This window comes from Salvelinus fontinalis, chromosome 15, assembly GCF_029448725.1.
Source record: "Salvelinus fontinalis isolate EN_2023a chromosome 15, ASM2944872v1, whole genome shotgun sequence".
Classification (NCBI taxonomy): Eukaryota; Metazoa; Chordata; class Actinopteri; order Salmoniformes; family Salmonidae; genus Salvelinus; species Salvelinus fontinalis.
This window is the reverse complement of record NC_074679.1, coordinates 26,678,817-26,698,524: the sequence shown is the minus strand read 5'-3', so window position 1 is coordinate 26,698,524 and position 19,708 is coordinate 26,678,817. Positions and strand designations below refer to the sequence as shown.

Here is a 19,708-nt window from a genome sequence, read left to right as displayed (position 1 = left end):
AGAAATATTGGATATCTTAACTGCCATATAAAAGTCAATGGCAGATACTGGGGGTGAGTGAATAATTGCCCACTTTTTAAAACACAATTTCGGCAGAATTTTAACAGCTTACAAGTGTTACCGAGCTTTTCATTGTAACATTCTTGACATTTGCCTTTTTACTGTTCTGTGGGTTGTTAAGTGCTCTGTATGCTTCCTAGTAGGGGGCAGCAGCCTTAAATAATCTCTTTTGTTGAGAGAGGATTGTGATCTACAAACCAGCTCCTGGTTGCAAATATTATCAAGGCTTTTCTACAGCCTACCAAAACATTTTGAAAATGTTTTTCCTTTTATTTTTGTCTGTCATCATGTTGCAGACTGAAATATCAGGATTTATAGAAGATGCTGTTTCATAAAGAGTTATCTTTAAGCTTTACAAGCACAGAATGTGAAACCCTCACAACCTGCATTTCTAGGCTGAAACAGTTCCCACAAAGACTAGACAGCAGTACACACACACCCAATACACTGTCCTACGCTACAGAAGCTGATGTTGTTTGCCTATCAAGTCAGTCAATAAAGTCACCTCATCCGATTACACAGCAAGCTCATTAGCCAGCCTCCTAATTATCCCTCTCTCCCACCTCTGGTTCTGCCTCTTTTTCTCAAGCCAGCCAAAGGCACACTTACAGAGTTGTCAATTACTTAGGTTGAAGCAGATTCACCTTCTAGAAAGTAACAAGTCCCTTCTAAACCATTCATGTTAAACACAGTACTGTAGACCATCTACGAAGGCAAGGTCTCCATCCCACTACCATCTGGTATCTGTTAGTAGTTTGGCCCTCACCCAGGTGTGGCTGGAGGGTAGGGTACTATCAGCTGTGTAGTGAACCCCACACCACGACCCCGGGTCGGGCTCTGGCCTGGTGCTAACACAAGCCCATGGACCCCCCTTAATGGAGAACCTCCACCGTGGTGGTGGAAACCCCTCACTAACTATCACATTCTCGTAGTGTGTTACTGCAGACCCTAACAGGGCAGCAGTAGTTGGGGGCGGCCGCATGAGAAAACATTTTAACTAACCATGGGGGAAAGAAAAGGAACAAACATGTCTGGGCAATAAGTAAAAACATATCCTCACTGAGCCACGCCGAGAAAATTCTATGTGAAGAATTTGAAGTGGTAAGTTTCACCTGGGAAAGCGGATTTGGGACTGTGAATTTGGTGTCTTGTTGTGGTTTCTCAACAATACATGCTTGTTGAATCAGGTTGCAGTTACAGCAACCACTGTATATGGCAGGAGTTAGCATGTTAGTTGTCCAGTTAGAATGTCGACAAGGATTTTGAAATGTTATGTTTATAAAAGGTCTGGGTTTTTTGGTGATGTACAGTTGAAGTCGGAAGTTTACATACACTTGTGTGAAGAGTGTGAAGGAATGTGAATGAATGTCTGTGGTGTCAATATGCGTGTGTGTGTGTCAGTGTGTGTGTTGGAGTGTCAGTGTAGTATGTGTGAGTGTGTGGTTAGAGTCCAGTGACTGTACATGGAGCCTGTGCAAGAGAGTCAGTGCAACAAATAATAATACAGTTGAAGTCGGAAGCTTACATACACTTATACCCTGACTACACCTCTCGCGTCTCATGCGCGCGCGTTTGGTGTAGGGGGACAAAATGAATTTATGCACAATAGCGCACGATGGCACACACACACACACGGTTTTGGTTCTGTGTTAGGTTGGAGTCATTAAAACAAGTTTTTCAACCACTCCACAAATGTCTTGTTAACAAACTACAGTTTTGGCAAGTCGGTTAGGATATCTACTTTGTGCATGACACAAGTCATTTTTCCAACAATTGTTTACAGACAGATTATTTCACTTATAATTCACTGTATCACAATTTCAGTATCACAATTTCAGTGGGTCAGAAGTTTACATACACTAAGTTGACCGTGCCTTTAAACAGCTTGGAAAATTCGCAAAAATTATGTCACGGCTTTAGAAGCTGCTGATAGGCTAATTGACATAATTTGAGTCAATTGGAGGTGTACCTGTGGATGTATTTTAAGGCCTACCTTCAAACTCAGTGCCTCTTGATTTTCCCATGATGTCAAGCAAAAAGAAATCAGCCAAGACCGCAGAAAAAAAATTGTTGACCTCAACAAGTCTGGTTCATCCTTGGGAGCAATTTCCAAACGCCTGAAGGTACCACGTTCATCTGTACAAACAATAGCACGCAAGTATAAACATCATGGGACCGCACAGCCGTCATACCGCTCAGGAAGGAGACGCGTTCTGTCTCCTAGAGATGAACGTACTTTGGTGCGAAAAGTGCAAATCAATCCCAGAACAACAGCAAAGGACCGTGTGAAGATGCTGGAGGAAACAGGTACAAAAGTATCTATATCCACAGTAAAACGAGTCCTATATCAACATAACCTGAAAGGCCGCTCAGCAAGAAAGACGCAACTGCTCCAAAACCGCCACAAAAAGGCCCATCTATGGTTTGCAAATGCACATGGGGACAAAGATCGTACTTTTTGGGGAAATGTCCTCTGATCTGATGAAACAAAATAGAACAGTTTGGCCATAATGACCATCGTTATGTTTGGAGGAAAAAGGGGGAGGCTTGCAAGCCGAAGAACACCATCCTAACCGTGAAGCACGGGGGTGGCAGCATAATGTTGTGGGGGTGCTTTTCTGCAGGAGGGACTGGTGCACTTCGCAAAATAGATGGCATCAGGAGGAAGGAGAAATATGTGGATATATTGAAGCAACATCTCAAGCCATCAGTCAGGAAGTTAAAGCTTGGTCGCAAATGGGTCTTCCAAATGGACAATGACCCCATTGGACAGAGGAGCCTCTTAAAGAAGAAGTTACAGGTCTGTGAGAGCCAGAAATCTTGCTTGTTTGTCGGTGACCAAATACTTATTTTCCACCATAATTTGCAAATAAATTCATAAAAAATCCTACAATGTGATTTTCTGGATTTATTTTTCTCATTTTGTCTGTCATAGTTGAAGTGTACCTATGATGAAAATTACAGGCCTCTCTCATCTTTTTAAGTGGGAGAACTTGCACAATTGGGGGCTGACTAAATACTTTTTTGCCCCACTGTATTGTCAAAAGCGCAACATGACTGCTAAAGAGACAGGTTAGAATGTCAATTCTCATCAAATAAATTAGAAATCTGACAGAAATACTGAACAAATCTATTTTTGTTGTTGTAAATTAGTGGTGTTTTAATTTCTATATAAAATGTGGGACATGATTATTTGTGTCACGCCCTGACCGTAGATTACTTTGTATGTTTCTATTTTTAGTTTGTTCAGGGTGTGATGTGGGTGGGTATTCTATGTTGTAGGTCTAGGTTTACTATTTCTATGTGTTTGGCCTGGTATGGTTCTCAGAGGCAGCTGTCTATCGTCGTCTCTGATTGAGAGCCAAACTTAGGTAGCCTGTTTTCCCACTTTGAGTTGTGGGTGGTTATTTTCTGGTTAGTGTTGTTGCACCTGTCAGAACTGTTCGTTGGTCCTTTTGTTGTTTTTGTTCGTGTATTCATCTTGATTAAAAGTAATTATGGATAGGTACCACGCTGCACTTTGGTCCTCCTCTCCTTCAGCCCGCGACGATCGTTACAATTTGAATGCGGGACTGCGGCATATGTGGTCATCCTAGTCTGGTGGGGGATCTAGATATGGATTAAAATTGTTTTAAGAGTTCTTGTCCTGTTGTGTGTTTGGTCCAACATGGGCTCTTGTCCCAGATTCTTCCAATAAGATCCTGATTCTGTCTCTGTGTTGTTGTAGAAGGATGGATGGTTAACACAGTTGTTCTTTATATGTTGTGTTGCTTAGTAAGTTGCATCTGTCTAAAAGAGTTTGGCGCTATGTAATATATATAAGCAAGAACAAGAAATATATACAGTGCAGTCGGGAAGTATTCAGACCCCTTGACTTTTTCCACATTTTGTTATGTTACAGCCTTATTCTAAAATGTTGAAAGATAATCGCAATCTGCACACAATACCCCATAATGACAAAGTGAAAACAGGTTTTTAGTAATTTTTGCACATTTATTAAAAATAAAAAACAAAAATATCTTATTTACATAAGTATTCAGACCCTTTGCTATGAGACTCGAAATTGAGCTCAGGTGCATCCTGTTTCCATTGATCATCCTTGAGATGTTTTTATAACTTGATTGGAGTCCACCTGTGGTAAATTCAATCGATTGGACATGATTTGGAAAGGCACACACCTGTCTTTATAAGGTCCCACAGTTGACAGTGCATGTCAGAGCAAAAACCAAGCCATGAGGTCGAATTAATTGTCCGTAGAGCTCCGAGACAGGATTGTGCCGAGTCACAGATCTGGGGAAGGGTAACAAAAAATATCTGCAGCTTTGAAGGTCCGCACGAACACAGTGGCCTCCATCATTCTTAAATGTAAGACGTTTGGAACCACCAAGACTCTTCCTAGAGCTGGGCGTCCGAACAAACTGAGCAATCAGGGGGAGAAGGGCCTTGGTCAGGGAGGTGTCCAAGAACCCAATGGTCACTCTGACAAAGCTCCCGAGTTCCTCTGTGGAGATGGGAGAACCTTCCAGAAGGACAACCATCTCTGCAGCACTCCACCAATCAGGCCTTTATGGTAGAGTGGCCAGACGGAAGCCACTCCTCAGTAAAAGGCACATGACAGTCCACTTGGAGTTTGCCAAATAGCACCTAAAGGCCTCTCAGACCATGAAAAACAAGATTGTCTTGTCTGATGAAACCAAGATTGAACTCTTTAGCCTGAATGCCAAGCGTCACATCTGGAGGAAACCTGGCACCATCCCTACGGTGAGGCATGGTGGGGGCAGTATCATGCTGTGGGGATGTTTTTCAGTGGCAGGGACTGGGAGACCAGTCAGGACCATGGTAAAGATGAACGGCGCAAAGTACAGAGAGACCCTTGATGAAAACCTGCTCCAGAGCGCTCAGGGCCTCAGACTGGGGCAAAGGTTAAACTTCCGAAAGGACAACGATCCTAAGCAAACAGCCAAGACAACTCAGGAGTGGCTTCGGGACAAGTCTCTGAATGTCCTTAAGTGGCCAATCAGAGCCCGGACTTGAACCCGATCATCTCTGGAGAGACATTTAAATAGCTGTGCAGCGACGCTCCCCATCAAACCTGACAGAGCTTGAGAGGATCTGCAGAGAAGAATGGGAGATGTGCCAAATACAGGTGTGCCAAGCTTGTAGCGTCATACCCAAGAAGACGCGATGCTGTAATCGCTGCCAAAGGTGCTTCAACAAGGTACTAAATAAAGGGTCTGAATACTTATGTAAATGTGATATTTCCCGTGAATTGTTTTTTATACATTTGCAAGAATGTCAAATAACTTATTTTTGCTTTGTCATCATGGTGTATTGTGTGTAGATTGATGAGGGGGGAAAATTATTTGGCAGTATGTCCAACAAGCCTCACAACCGCAGACCACGTGTCCTGAGCCCAGGTCCTCCAGCTTCTTCACATGTGGGATCGTCTGGGGGGGGGGGGGGGGTTGGCTAGGCCTGGCAGACAATTATCATGGCTGCACCCCTGCCCAGTCATGTGAAATCCATAGATAAGGGCCTAATGAATTTATTTCAATTGACTGATTTCCTTATATGAAATGTAACTCAGTAAAATCTTTGAAGTTGTTCCAGGTTGTATTTATATTTTTGTTCAGTATACATTCTAATCAGGCTTTGAAGTTCATGTTTGACGCTTTTGTCAGCATGGTCAGATCTGACCGTGGTCTGATCCAGATGATAGCTTTCATAAGACATATAGCTCTTTGGGTATTTCTGCTTGGATTGACAGAAGCCATAAAGTGAAGCGTGATGTAACTGTGGCCAATGGCCATAGAAAAATGGCCCATTTATATTCATATTTTTTTTAGAATCAGCATTTAGCCTAGCTACACCCCACAGGACCGAAATGGTGCATCTGGTTTGGGGGTTATCCTCAGTTCTCGTTACAAAAAGAAGCCTCAGTCCCAGAGAGCAAGTTGTACTGTAAAGCCCTAATACTGCTCCACACATTTTTTTCCATGATAAAAAATAAGTGCAGGTTCCTCCTTTTGCCAGAACCGGGTTTAGAAATGAACTTAGTCAGTGGCCAATATTAATTTACGATCACAATTCACAGTTTTAAAATCAAAGCATGAATTAATACTTCCCCAGCAAACCAGTAATTCATGAAATGAACCAGGAATGGTAAGCAGTGGGAATGCAGTCCATCTTGATAAACAATTATTGCCAGAAAAAGAGAGGCTGAACATCGGATTAGTGGAATTCCTTTGCTTTGTATCGTAAACAGCCACAGTAACCTGTTTCCAAAATAGCAAACCCTCCAAATTAAATCAAAGGAGGTGGAAATAAAAGGTCACCTTGTTAGATGGAAAGACATTTATCTTTCTGATTTATTGTCACTACTGTACCAGAATTGGAATCCAGTATTTATAATTCAGTAGATAGAAATAGTCGCTTTCCTGTTCTACTCATGCTTCACTTAGATATCTCACTCTAATCTATGGACCTGTGGTATTGAAAGTAAGATTATCTCACAGTGAACATTATCTGGGCTACAGTATTACACAAAGTTGATCTGAGCCAACTGAGCATTCAGCTCTCATCTATTAGTAGTGTTTATTTCTGGTTGGTAAGGAGGTTTATTCCTATTCCTTTATTCCTATCAAAGTTGCAATTTAAATCCTGACCAACAGGTGTTTACATACTGATTATGGCACGTGGTGATGAAAACATGGACTTCCACCGGCCATAGAGACAGGGCTAGCCCTTAGCATCTACACCGCCCGGGTCACTATGCATCAGTGTCATTGGGTTTGAAATGGATTCTCCTCCCCACAATTTAGGACAGAATGCAGAATGCCTCTCACAGGAGAGAGAGTCCCCACCGTGCACACTGTGTCCTCCTGACCATCTCACCCCAGCACACTGAGTTTACCCAGTGTCATGGCACAAAGACTTATCGATCCAGTAAGCTATTTCTGCAGTCATACTTACTGTACCTACTATAGTAAAGACAAAATAGTGCATGGTATGTATTTAATTATTTCATCATTCAACAAGTATAATCAGCCATGAAAGAATGGCCCCACCATGAAAGGCATAGCATTGCCTCTTGATTTAAATCCTTAGCTGTCTTTGAGAGGGCAGATGAAAGGTGCATCATTCAAGAAAATAAATAACGTTGTTCTCAGCCTCTTAAGTAGCCGGTGATTGACAGAGTGAAATGCAGTAGAAAGGAGGTTCTTTTTGATTTTCCTTCCAGCTTTCTTTGGCCTGCTGTGCTGCTCAAGGCCCCATCCAACCCTAAAATAACTCTTCATGCAGAAAGTCTGCCTCGGTCTCTTTCATTCACCCATTCCTTGCTATTTCTCTGCCTCTTTCCAAACATAAAATTCTCACATGTGGAATGTTTCTTTAATTCCATCATATGCTCACTGCTGTTAGGGCTAGATTAAAGCCTTCCAGTGCACTTAGATTTGGAGACACCGTTGGGAATTATATATATTTTGCGTCAGGCTGTGCTGTGCTGCCCATGCTCAGAATGACATACTTTGTCGTTACCTCATAACATATGCCTATGTACTGTACATATGCTGTATGTATGAGTCGTGGGGTTGAAAACTGTTCAATTGGGGAAAATAGTCACATTTCACAGATGAATATAATATATGTGAAATTGGGTTAATTTACCTGTCAGTTCTTGTAAGAGTAATTTGTTTAACTGATTGAGTTCTTTCGGTCCATGTTGTAAAATAGACGGCTGGCTGTAGTGTACATGTTGTACGTGCTCTCCCACAGTGTCTTCTCTTACAACACTAAACCCCAGTGGTTTACAACCATCCTACTGAAACCACATACCTGCCTGGATCTCTCATTGGGGACCTGTCATGAAGCTGTCATTGGGGACCTGTCATGAAGCTGTCATTGGGGACCTGTCATAAAGCCTTGGTGTGAAACAGAGTCCACTTTTAATATATGTTCCTCTCACATCAACATGTGTCCACAAGCTGGTACAGTAAAGTATCAAGGACATACATGTGTGAGCGTTTTGTAAAGAGTACCTTCACATAAAGAGCTTCACAGTCATGTTGGGTATTATAGATGAAAAAATGTTTTGGCTTGTATTAGTGGTGCTTTTTTCGGACTAAATAGATGATTGTGCTCCAGATACAAGGCATGCATTGCAACAGTTCAAAATATGTTTTAGCATGAAGTCTGTCTTTGCATTCAACCACTGCATATTCAAGCCTATCATTGAATCTGACAGTGTTCCTTTGCCTCCATGTCTGTGGGCCAGTTGCTCATCCTTATCAAAACCATTGGCTTGTCAGCCAAGTCACCTGTATGAGTTTTTGTTGGGGGGAATTTTTTTAATGTTCCATTCAATTGTTTGAAGAGCATACACTGCTAAATGCATTAGCTGTATGGAAGAGATATCAGGCCAATATACTGTCGAAAATGTGGTTTATATGTATTGTCATCTAGCATCACACACACATAGAGTTTAGCCTGAAATCTCTTCGAAAGGAGAGAGCATACTCAGTTTATGTATATAGGGGACGTTGATCAAATCTGCCTAGAAATGTGGCTTGTCTTTAAGCCACTGGCCTCTCTGGTGATGTTGTTCAGTCAGGGGTGAAATAATTGCTACACAGACAGCCGTGTAGGCCAACTCTGCTTTACAGGCACATTGCGGATTAGCAGAGAGTTGCACAGTTCACAGTTCAGGGGCATAACTCTCCCTGGCAGTCTGGATGGCTTTATGGGCCATTAGACAGATCCTGTAATCAATACACACACCATGCTCACACAGCCCTATCATTACCCACACACTGGACACTTTACATTACTCTTCCCAAACCAGGAGTCCTGCCTTCTCCTCACCAGCTGCTGTCTGTGTGGCAATCAGGTGGCAATCAGGTTCTTTTTGGGCCTCCTCTGGCCATATGTTTTTCTAATTGCTACCATGGACCACAACATAGCTAGAATGAGTTACATGGACCACAACATAGCTAGAATGAGTTACCATGAACCACAACATAGCTAGAATGAGTTATTATGGACCACAACATAGCTAGAATGAGTTACCATGGACCACAACATAGCTAGAATGAGTTATTATGGACCACAACATAGCTAGAATGAGTTACAATGGACCACAACATAGCTACAATGAGTTATTATGGACCACAACATAGCTAGAATGAGTTATTATGGACCACAACATAGCTAGAATGAGTTATTATGGACCACAACATAGCTAGAATGAGTTACAATTGACCACAACATAGCTACAATGAGTTATTATGGACCACAACATAGCTAGAATGAGTTATTATGGACCACAACATAGCTACAATGAGTTATTATGGACCACAACATAGCTAGAATGAGTTACCATGGACCACAACATAGCTACAATGAGTTATTATGGACCACAACATAGCTAGAATGAGTTATTATGGACCACAACATAGCTAGAATGAGTTACAATTGACCACAACATAGCTAGAATGAGTTATTATGGACCTCAACATAGCTAGAATGAGTTATTATGGACCTCAACATAGCTAGAATGAGTTATTATGGACCTCAACATAGCTAGAATGAGTTACCATGGACCACAACATAGCTAGAATGAGTTATTATGGACCTCAACATAGCTAGAATGAGTTATTATGGACCTCAACATAGCTAGAATGAGTTACCATGGGCCACAACATAGCTAGAATGAGTTATTATGGACCACAACATAGATAGAATGAGTTATTATGGACCTCAACATAGCTAGAATGAGTTACCATGGGCCACAACATAGCTAGAATGAGTTATTATGGACCTCAACATAGCTAGAATGAGTTACCATGGACCACAACATAGCTAGAATGAGTTATTATGGACCTCAACATAGCTAGAATGAGTTATTATGGACCTCAACATAGCTAGAATGAGTTACCGCACTGTCTCTCCATATAGTTGTTTTTGTGTGGATGAGGAGGTGAAAGGGTTGTTTTTCTGTTTACACATTGGTTGTGGTTGGCGAGCCTCTGTTGATGTAGGGCCACTAGAGAGGGGAGTTGAGCGCTGCTACACTGCTCCAGCCATAGGAAGTCTGACCAGTGTAATACATTCTTCAATTACATTTAGCTGTTTCTGTTTCTTTGTGTGTGATGTAACTGGTGTCATGATGCAGAGAGTGGATCTGTCAGAAATCTCTTAACTGGAGAGACTAGAGAACTGCAAGACTGCTTTTTTATTGATTTATTTAACCCTTATTTTACCAAGTAAGTTGACTGAGAACACATATTCATTTACATACATAACACCAAACAAAAAACCATCCCCACCTCTGCGTCCCCCCAACACACTATCACAGTTTATTGTGAAATAAACACAAATTACTTATTTGAAATTCGTGACACCACGTGGTTTTCTGTTTCATAACGCATTTGTGTCCAGTACACAATTTCTTCAACACAAATTCCAATTTGTCGTGGCTAAAGTTAGCTAGGTGACTAATGTTAGCTAGGCTAGGGGTTAAGGTTAGGAGTAGGGGTTACGATAAGGGTTAGAGTTAGGTAACATGCTAGCTAAGTAGTTAAAGGGTTTTAAGGTTAGGGTTAGCTACCATGCTAAGTAGTTAATAAGTAGTAAGTAGTTTCAAAGTTGTCTATCATGTCATTTGAACACACAACATTTGGGTTGCTAGACCTTCGCGTTATACGCCTACACATCCTCCCCGACAAACCTTCTTCCTATTGTTTCTGTCTTAAGTAACCTAATGTCTTTATCTGTGATTTAAATGCACAGTATACAACATTTTGTGATGACTTTTTTCATGTGTCTGTCATGAATTTCACGTAAGTAACTTTTATCTATTTCACATAATTTGTGATAGCCTTACACTCTCCTGCATGCCACAGTTTAGTCAGAACAACACATAGCCTATCATATATCATGCTCCCTCCGGCTCCATGGCCGTATGGAAACCGTTGTGATGTTATCCCCAGGAGAATGGAGTTTGTGGGTTTTGGTGACCACGTCTCACATTCTTAAATTACACGTACTGTAGTGGGCACACACCCCTAGATATCCCCCAGTACATTGCTTGTTATAGGCTGAAGGAGGGAGTCTGTGGGGTGCGGCGAAGAGACATAGTGTGGCTAAAGGTAATGTACACAATGTCATGGGTCAACCTCAGGTTAACTAAACCCCCCAGACAACTTGATGTGGTTGGAGAGAGAGTGAATTCCCTAACTTCTGTATTAGGTTGAAAAACTGCAATGTGACAAAAAAAGTGAAAAGATATGGAAAGGGCACCTCCATTTTCTGAAAGATTACCCCTTAAGGATTTACCATAAAGGGAAAAGAGCACAAAGTACCACAGAACTACCACAAAGTACCACAGAACTACCACAAAGGACCACAGAACTACCACAAAGGACCACAGAACTACCACAAAGGACCACAGAACTACCACAAAGGACCACAGAACTACCACAAAGGACCACAGAACTACCACAAAGGACCACAGAACTACCACAAAGTACCACAGAACTACCACAAAGGACCACAGAACTACCACAAAGTACCACAGAACTACCACAAAGTACCACAGAACTACCACAAAGGACCACAGAACTACCACAAAGTACCACAGAACTACCACAAAGTACCACAGAACTACCACAAAGGACCACAGAACTACCACAAAGGACCACAGAAATACCACAAAGTACCACAGAACTACCACAAAGTACCACAGAACTACCACAAAGGACCACAGAACTACCACAAAGGACCACAGAACTACCACAAAGTACCACAGAACTACCACAAAGGACCACAGAACTACCACAAAGGACCACAGAACTACCACAAAGGACCACAGAACTACCACAAAGGACCACAGAACTACCACAAAGTACCACAGAACTACCACAAAGTACCACAGAACTACCACAAAGTACCACAGAACTACCACAAAGGACCACAGAACTACCACAAAGGACCACAGAACTACCACAAAGGACCACAGAACTACCACAAAGGACCACAGAACTACCACAAAGGAACACAGAACTACCACAAAGGACCACAGAACTACCACAAAGGACCACAGAACTACCACAAAGGACCACAGAACTACCACAAAGGACCAGTCATCAGTCAGTCCTGACCTGAGCTCCCTCACTTCGGCTGGTAATGATTAGGCTGCTAGATAGTGGTGGGTGAGAGGGATGATTCATCACTTCTGTTTTTGGATGATATATTGGGCAATGGACAGTGACAAACTCTGAAATGCTTCTTAGGGATGTTAAATGATGGTACTGAAATGTGCAAATGCTCACTTTTGAAAACAATATAACCTGTGCTATTGAATAACATACATAATCTGATCAATATCAGGGGTGCTCAAATACCAGTGTATCACAATTCTGCTGAGACAATTCTGCAGTGTTACTTATTTGTTAGGAAACATTTTAGACATGGTTCTTTCCACTTGTAGTACATATATACTTTCCACATATACTACAAGTGGCAATATATCTAGCCGATCCCAGAATCCATAACACTTAACCTATAAATGGCTTCTGTCCGATCTCTGGTTCTTACCCTTCAATAGAAACGATTTCACCTCCCAGAGCCTGGCCTACCGTTTAATTATTTTAAAAGACATCCATTCAGTAGCAAAATACAAGAGTCCTTTCCTTAGTCAGTCTAACGTAAATGATGATGAAAATGTGCTTTAATAAAACCTCCTGGGAGCAGGTTGTTGTTGTAATGTAGAAGGTGAGAGAGAGTGGTAAAGTGAGGGCCACGTGTTAGTGTTAGGACTTCTCTCTGATATCACACACATGGCTCAGTCTTCCAGAGTTTAGCATGTTTCCATTCTTAACTTTGAACAGATATTTTTCCATATATTTTGAAAGGGCCTTTGGTGGTGAGCTCTTTAGTTATTTGTATTCTCTACAAAGTGAGCCTGAATCCTAATTTGTTGAATGGCTCCTTGGCCCTAATGTTCTGAATGGCACATCATTTCCTCCAACCGTATATTGAGGGGTTCCCCAAGATTATCACGATTCCGCTGTCATTATTTATATAATTTTCAAAAAGCACCAATATCAAGTTAGCGGAGGTAGTATTGTTGACCTGTGAGATACATTTGAGACTTTTATGTGTTTGAGTTTCAAATTTCCTGGGCAGAGAGAGAGGATTGTAAAAGTTTGTGAGGTGGAGAGAGGGGGCAAATCTGCAGCAAATAGTAATGGCCTGAAGACATGCACTCTGTTGGAAACGAGAGCCCGGCCCCATGCAGTGAATAGAAGGACTGGGAATTGCTAGGGACCTCACGATACGATATTATAACGATGCTTAGGTGTTGATACAATATGTATTGCGATTCTCACAATTCTATATGTATTGCAATTCGATACTGCGCTTTTTAATTTTTTATATTACCTTTATTTAATTAACCAGGTAGGCCAGTTGAGAACAAGTTCTCATTTACAACTGCGACCTGGCCAAGATAAAGCAAAGCAGTGCGACAAAAACAGCAACACAGAGTTACACATGGGATAAACAAACTTACAGTCAATAACACAATTTAATAACCTGTATATAGTGTGTGCAAATAAAGTAAGGAGGTAAGGCAATAAATAGGTCAATAGTGGCGAAGTAATTACAATTTAGCAATTTACACTGGAGTGATATATGTGCAGATGAGGATGTGCAAGTATAAATACTGGTGTGCAAAAGAGCACAAAAACAAAAACAAATATGGGGATGAGGTAGATATTTGATTGGATGGGCTATTTACAGATGGGCTGTTTACAGCTGCAGCGATCGGTAAGCTGCTCTGACAGCTGACGCTTAAAGTTAGTGAAGGAGATATAAGTCTCCAACTTCAGTGATTTTTGCAATTCGGTCCCGTCATTGGCAGCAGAGAACTGTAAGGAAAGATGGCCAAATTAGGTGTTGGCTTTGGGGATGATCAGTGAAATATACCTGCTGGAGTGCGTGCTACGGGTGGGTGCTGCTATGGTGACCAGTGAGCTGAGATAAGGCGGGGCTTTACCTAGCAAGGACTTATAGATGACCTGGAGCCAGTGGGTTTGGTGATGAATATGTAGCGAGGACCAGCCAACGAGAGCATACAGTTCGCAGTGGTGAGTAGTATATGTGATAGACTGCATCCAATTTGCTGAGTAGAGTTTTGGAGGTTATTTTGTAAATGACATCGCCGATGTCGAGGATCGGTAGGGTAGTCAGTTTTATGAGGGTATGTTTGGCAGCATGAGTGAAGGAGGCTTTGTTGCGAAATAGCAAGCCGATTCTAGATTTAACTTTGGATTGGAGATGCTTAATGTGAGTCTGGAAGGAGAGTTTACAGTCTAGCCAGACACCTAGGTATTTATAGTTGTCCACATATTGTAAGTCAGAACCATCCAGAGTAGTGATGCTAGTCGGGTGGGCGGGTGCAGGCAGCGATCGGTTGAAGAGCATGCATTTCGTTTTGCTAGCATTTAAGAGCAGTTGGAGGCCACAGAAGGAGTGTTGTATGGCATTGAAGCTCGTTTGGAGGTTTTTTAACACAGTGTCCAAAGAAGGAAGAAGGGCCAGATGTATACAGAATGGTGTTGTCTACGTAGAGGTGGATCAAAGAATCACCCGCAGCAAGAGCGACATCATTGAAATATACAGAGAAAAGAGTCTGCCCTAGAATTGAACTCTGTGGCACCCCCATAGAGACTGCCAGAGTTCCGGACAACAGGCCCTTCGATTTGACACACTGAACTCTGAGAAGTAGTTGGTGAACCAGGCAAGGCAGTCATTAGAGAAACCAAGGCTGTTGAGTCTGCTGATAAGAATACGGTGATTTTACTGCAATTCGATCTTCCAAACATATTGTTGCAGAGGGACAAGAGAGAGCCATAAGAAAATTAGATTTGATCAGTCATGGGAATAATAGTGCTAAAACATGTTGTCTCACAATTTAAAAAGAAGATGGAGAACAACCTATAAAAGGAAGAATACTGGAGTTTTGGCGAAGGTACAGCTGTCTAGCGCAAAAATTATATTACAATACTGACAGAAATTATATTGTGATATATTGTCAAATTATATCCCGATCTGTAACTATATCCATTTCTTCTCCCATCACTAGTGGATAGGGGCTGCTGCCTACCTCAATCTTCTCTCCGTCCCACACAGGGCCTTCATAGGTAATTCAGGCCTGCTGTGCTGTGGGAACTATGAATGCTATTTGAATGCTATAAAGGTCCTGTCTTATTTTAATATACACAATTTACCACTAAATCAATCAAGAACTCATACAATACAATATCTTCAAATACTGTATATGCCTGCTTTTTTAGAATGGTTTTTATGGTGTGTTTTACAGGATTACTTTGGCCACAGAGTGAATGTTGTTTGGAAAGTAGGGATTCAGCAGTAGACCTCAGCTGTCATGGATTTGTTCAGGACTGTTATCCCCCTGACATCCCTCCCTCTCCATTCCTTAAAACTGCCCTCAAATAACTTGGACTGGAGATTGGTTTTAAGGACAGAACTTGGACTGGAGATTGGTTTTAAGGAACTTGAACTGAATTTCACATTCATACAGTTACATGTTTGAACTGAGCTCACAAAGTAGAGCTGTGATTAATGGGCAGTATCTGCTTGCATGGAGACTTGGAGTATATGCTTCCATTGAATGACCAGGTCCAGTAATGTCCACGTTTATGCACTTTTCAGATGACTGGCTCTGGAATCTGTCTCTTTAAATTGCTCATTCAGTCTCAGTCATAATTAAGCACAACAATGACCCTGCCAGGAATATGTTTCGCAACTTCTGTTAGTGTTTCAAAGAAAATTTGTATTTATTAATATTCCCCAATGCAATAATTAAACCACATATTTGTGAAATAGATGGAATGTGAGGCAATTAGTTTTAATGATGTGCAAGAAAAATCTCCACGACAGCAATTACCGTGACAAAGTGTTCAACAGCCAGGCAGGCAGGCATGCCAGCCCCATGCAGCAGGACAGACCAAGGGAAGAGAAACAGACAGTGACACTGCAGCAGCCAGGCTTGTGTGGAACTCTAGTAAGAGTCAAAAGGGCCAAGGTCAGTGCCCACTGCTCAGCCAAGCCCATTGTCAATTAATGGAATGCATGTTTGGTGCCACATTGTGTCACTTTAATGACTGCTGTTGGGCGACAGAGCTGAAGAGGGTCATGTATTCAGGGTCACATACACAGACTGTGATGTATATCAACTGTACAATTAGGCAATTTTCTTGGCCAGTTACACAAATTGATAAATTAGTATACATATTTGTTCCAATTCAGATGGCACGGTGTCAGAGTGGGTGTGGTGGTTGGGAGGGGTGGAATGGGAAGGGTGGGTCGCTCATTTACTGAACTCTCCCTCAAACCCTTGTAATCTTTGAGGTTGAACAGACTATGGACACGACGGTGGCAACAGGCCAGCCTCAAGTCTGGTTAGTGGATGATATATTTAACTCTTTGCCAAATAGAGACAAAGCATTTCTTATTTTATCCCATAGTGTACTAGAGAACTCAGATCACATACCAAGTTACATTTCCCTGACTGAATGTGTAGTATACTTCATCAGAAAGGGCTGGATTTTCCCCAAAGCAGTTTAAACTAATGCTCTAGCAAATGTGTGGGTTTAAATAGAATAGACTTCACCATAAACCACAGGAATATGGTCAGGGACTATTATTTAATTCCCAATTTGTTCCCTTTTGTCATCATGTTGCGATGATTGACTGTTTGTATTGCATACTCTCAATTAGCATACATCATGTTGTGAGAAAGTTGTGCTGAATTCAAAACCATGTGGTGGCAATTTTAGGTATATTGTTCGGATACAATTAGAGAGAGTGAGAGAACAAAAGACTGAAGCCAAGCTGTGAGCAATAATAATAATTAAAACAGTAAAATTAAATGTTTTGTCATACCCGTGGTATATGGTCTGATATACCACGGCTGTCAGCCTATCAGCATTCAGAGCTCGAACCACCCAATTCAAAAAGTTGAATAATCATGTTCCTTGGTGTGGCAGCCAAGGACTCGGTCATCCTCATGCCATAGAGGACACCTAGTAGGTCCATTCTCTCACACCAGACAAACTGGTCCCCATGTCTGAATGGCATCATATTGCTAAAACAGGAAGCCTACAGCAGGTAGACCATGCAGCCAGTGGGGCCCTTAGCTACCAGCTCTCCTCACAGTGCCAAAAGCAGTGGAAGCTTTCCTGCCTGCGATCTGTCAGTGGCACGGCATCTGTGTCAATAGCATTCCACCACTGTTGACAGAGCACTGCAGTTTGCTTTAGCCACCAGATGGTAGCAACCTGATTTAGTGTTTGAGAACAATGTCATCAATTCTACAGTGCTATCCAGTACATACATTTGTGTCACAAGATGGAAAGGTTGTTTGCTTTGAATCGCATGCCACAGGTCTAAGAATAGTGTTCAAGTAGCCAGAGTGAGGTGCAGGGAGGGCCTAGATTTGGACGTGTGCAGATTGTTTTGTCATAACCATGAAATTACCTCAACGATTGCTGTATTTGCAGACAATTGATAAGTATTGTTTATACATCAATCTTTGACCAGACAAGGAAAACACATCCCCTCAGATTTGGTTTAGTTTTTTTTAAATATAGAAATATTCTGCACAAGCCATACCATATATGAAGTGTGAGGCATTTACAGACAGATTCCAGTTAGGCTCCAAGCCGGTCTGTGGAATCTAGTTTTGCATTCACAATTTTTTTATGTGCTCTTTTAATTACCTTTTTAAGCTGTTTGTCTTTATAACTGTAACAGCACACATTAGATTTGGAATCAGTGACCAAAGGAATTTCTAGGAAAACTGCTGATCATTGGAGCACCAGCAGCATTAAGCACAGCCAAGGAGCTGAAGTGACTCTTACCTTAGTGAGAAATGGGTTAAATGTAAGAGATCACATACATTTAGACTTAACAGAGCTGTCTTGGGCTCAGGTGAAATTGAACATGACATTCCCTCCAGGCTTTGTACTATAAGGAAACCAGAGTAAAAGCAACGGCATGGACACACAACTAATTGACCCTTGATTGAATCACTTAAAGTAATGCCGGCTAGCGCTGAGATAATGTAGGCCATGTCTGGAGATGCTCTTTTATGTGAAAGGCCACATGTTCTAACATGACACCATTAAAGATCTGCCTCCATCTCTCTATCTCTGCCCCCTGCAGCCGACTGCCAGCCCCCCTGCCAGAATCGCGGCTCCTGCAGCAGGCCCCACACCTGTGTGTGCCGCTCTGGGTTCCAGGGGGCCCACTGCGAGGAGGCTGCCCCAGAGCAGGTGTACATCCACACCGGAGGGTCCCTGAGGCGCATCCAGCCAGGCACCAACCCCTTCCAGAGGGAGCAGCCCAGGAGGAAACCCACAGAGAGGCAGGCCATAGACAATCCCAGCCCTAGGGCCCAGACCCCCAGACCTGAGACCACCAGACAGTCTCTCCAGCCTGTGTAAGTCCATCATTGCACTGTACCTTCTTCCTGATGGAGTATTTAGACATTTATAGATGGTTACTCACTGACCTTATTTTTCTCTGTTTAGCTGGAGGAACAATTTGTTTTCCCAACACAGCTACACTCTTAGAAAAAGGGTTCTTCGGTTGTCCCCATAGGGGAACCCTTTTGGGTTCCATGTAGAACTCTCTGGAAAGGGTTCTATCTGGAACCAAAAAAGGTTGTTCAAAGGGTTCTCCTATGGGGAGCAGCCAAATAACCCTTTTAAATCAAATAAAATACAATTTGCGCCAAATGCAACAGGTTGTAATGATGGGGCGGAAGCAGGTAAAACATTTGAATAAAACCAAGAACACGCCACTAACTTAAGGCAGACCACCGCTACACAAGAACAATACCGACTGGTGAGTGAACATGGGAGAGTGACATATGAAGGGGAGGAAATTATGAAGGTAATGGAGTCCAGGTGTGAATCATAATGATTAACAGGTGCGCGTAATGAGGAGTGCCAGGTGTGTGTAATGATGAATCCTAGGACCTGTGGTTAGTACTCTGGCGACATCGTACACCGGAGGGGAGGAGCAGGAGCAGGAGCAGACATGACACAGGTGTAATCCTTACCATGAAATGGTTACTTTACGAGCTCTAAACCAACAATGCATAGTTTATTTTTTATTTTATTTATTTCACCTTTATTTAACCAGGTAGGCCAGTTGAGAACAAGTTCTCATTTACAACTGCGACCTGACCAAGATAAAGAAAAGCAGTGTGACAAAAACAACAACACAGAGTTACACATGAGATAGACAAACGTACAGTCGATAACACAATAGAACAATCTATACACAGTGTGTGCAAATGTAGTAAGATTAGGGAGGTAAGGCAATAAATAGGCCATAGTGGCAAAATAATTATAATTTAGCATTAACACTGGAGTGATAGATGTGCAGATGATGATGTGCAAGTAGAGATACTGGTGTGCAAATAGCAAAAAAAATAACAATATGGGATGAGGTAATTGGGTGGACTATTTACAGATGGGCTGTGATCAGTAAGCTACTCTGACAGCTGATGCTTATAGTTAGTGTGTAACAGTCCTGACCTGTTTTATGTTGTTTT

The 19,708-nt window shown here is 42.0% G+C and overlaps 1 protein-coding gene across 1 annotated transcript in view; it reads left to right on the top strand.

The window, feature by feature from the left end:
- LOC129811654 (latent-transforming growth factor beta-binding protein 2-like) overlaps positions 1–19,708 on the top strand; it is a 149,552-nt gene that overhangs the window by 9,711 nt on the left and 120,133 nt on the right. Inside the window, exon 3 of the mRNA XM_055863125.1 lies at positions 18,310–18,586. Coding sequence (XP_055719100.1) covers positions 18,310–18,586 — 277 coding nt within the window. The remainder of the gene's footprint in view (positions 1–18,309; positions 18,587–19,708) is intronic.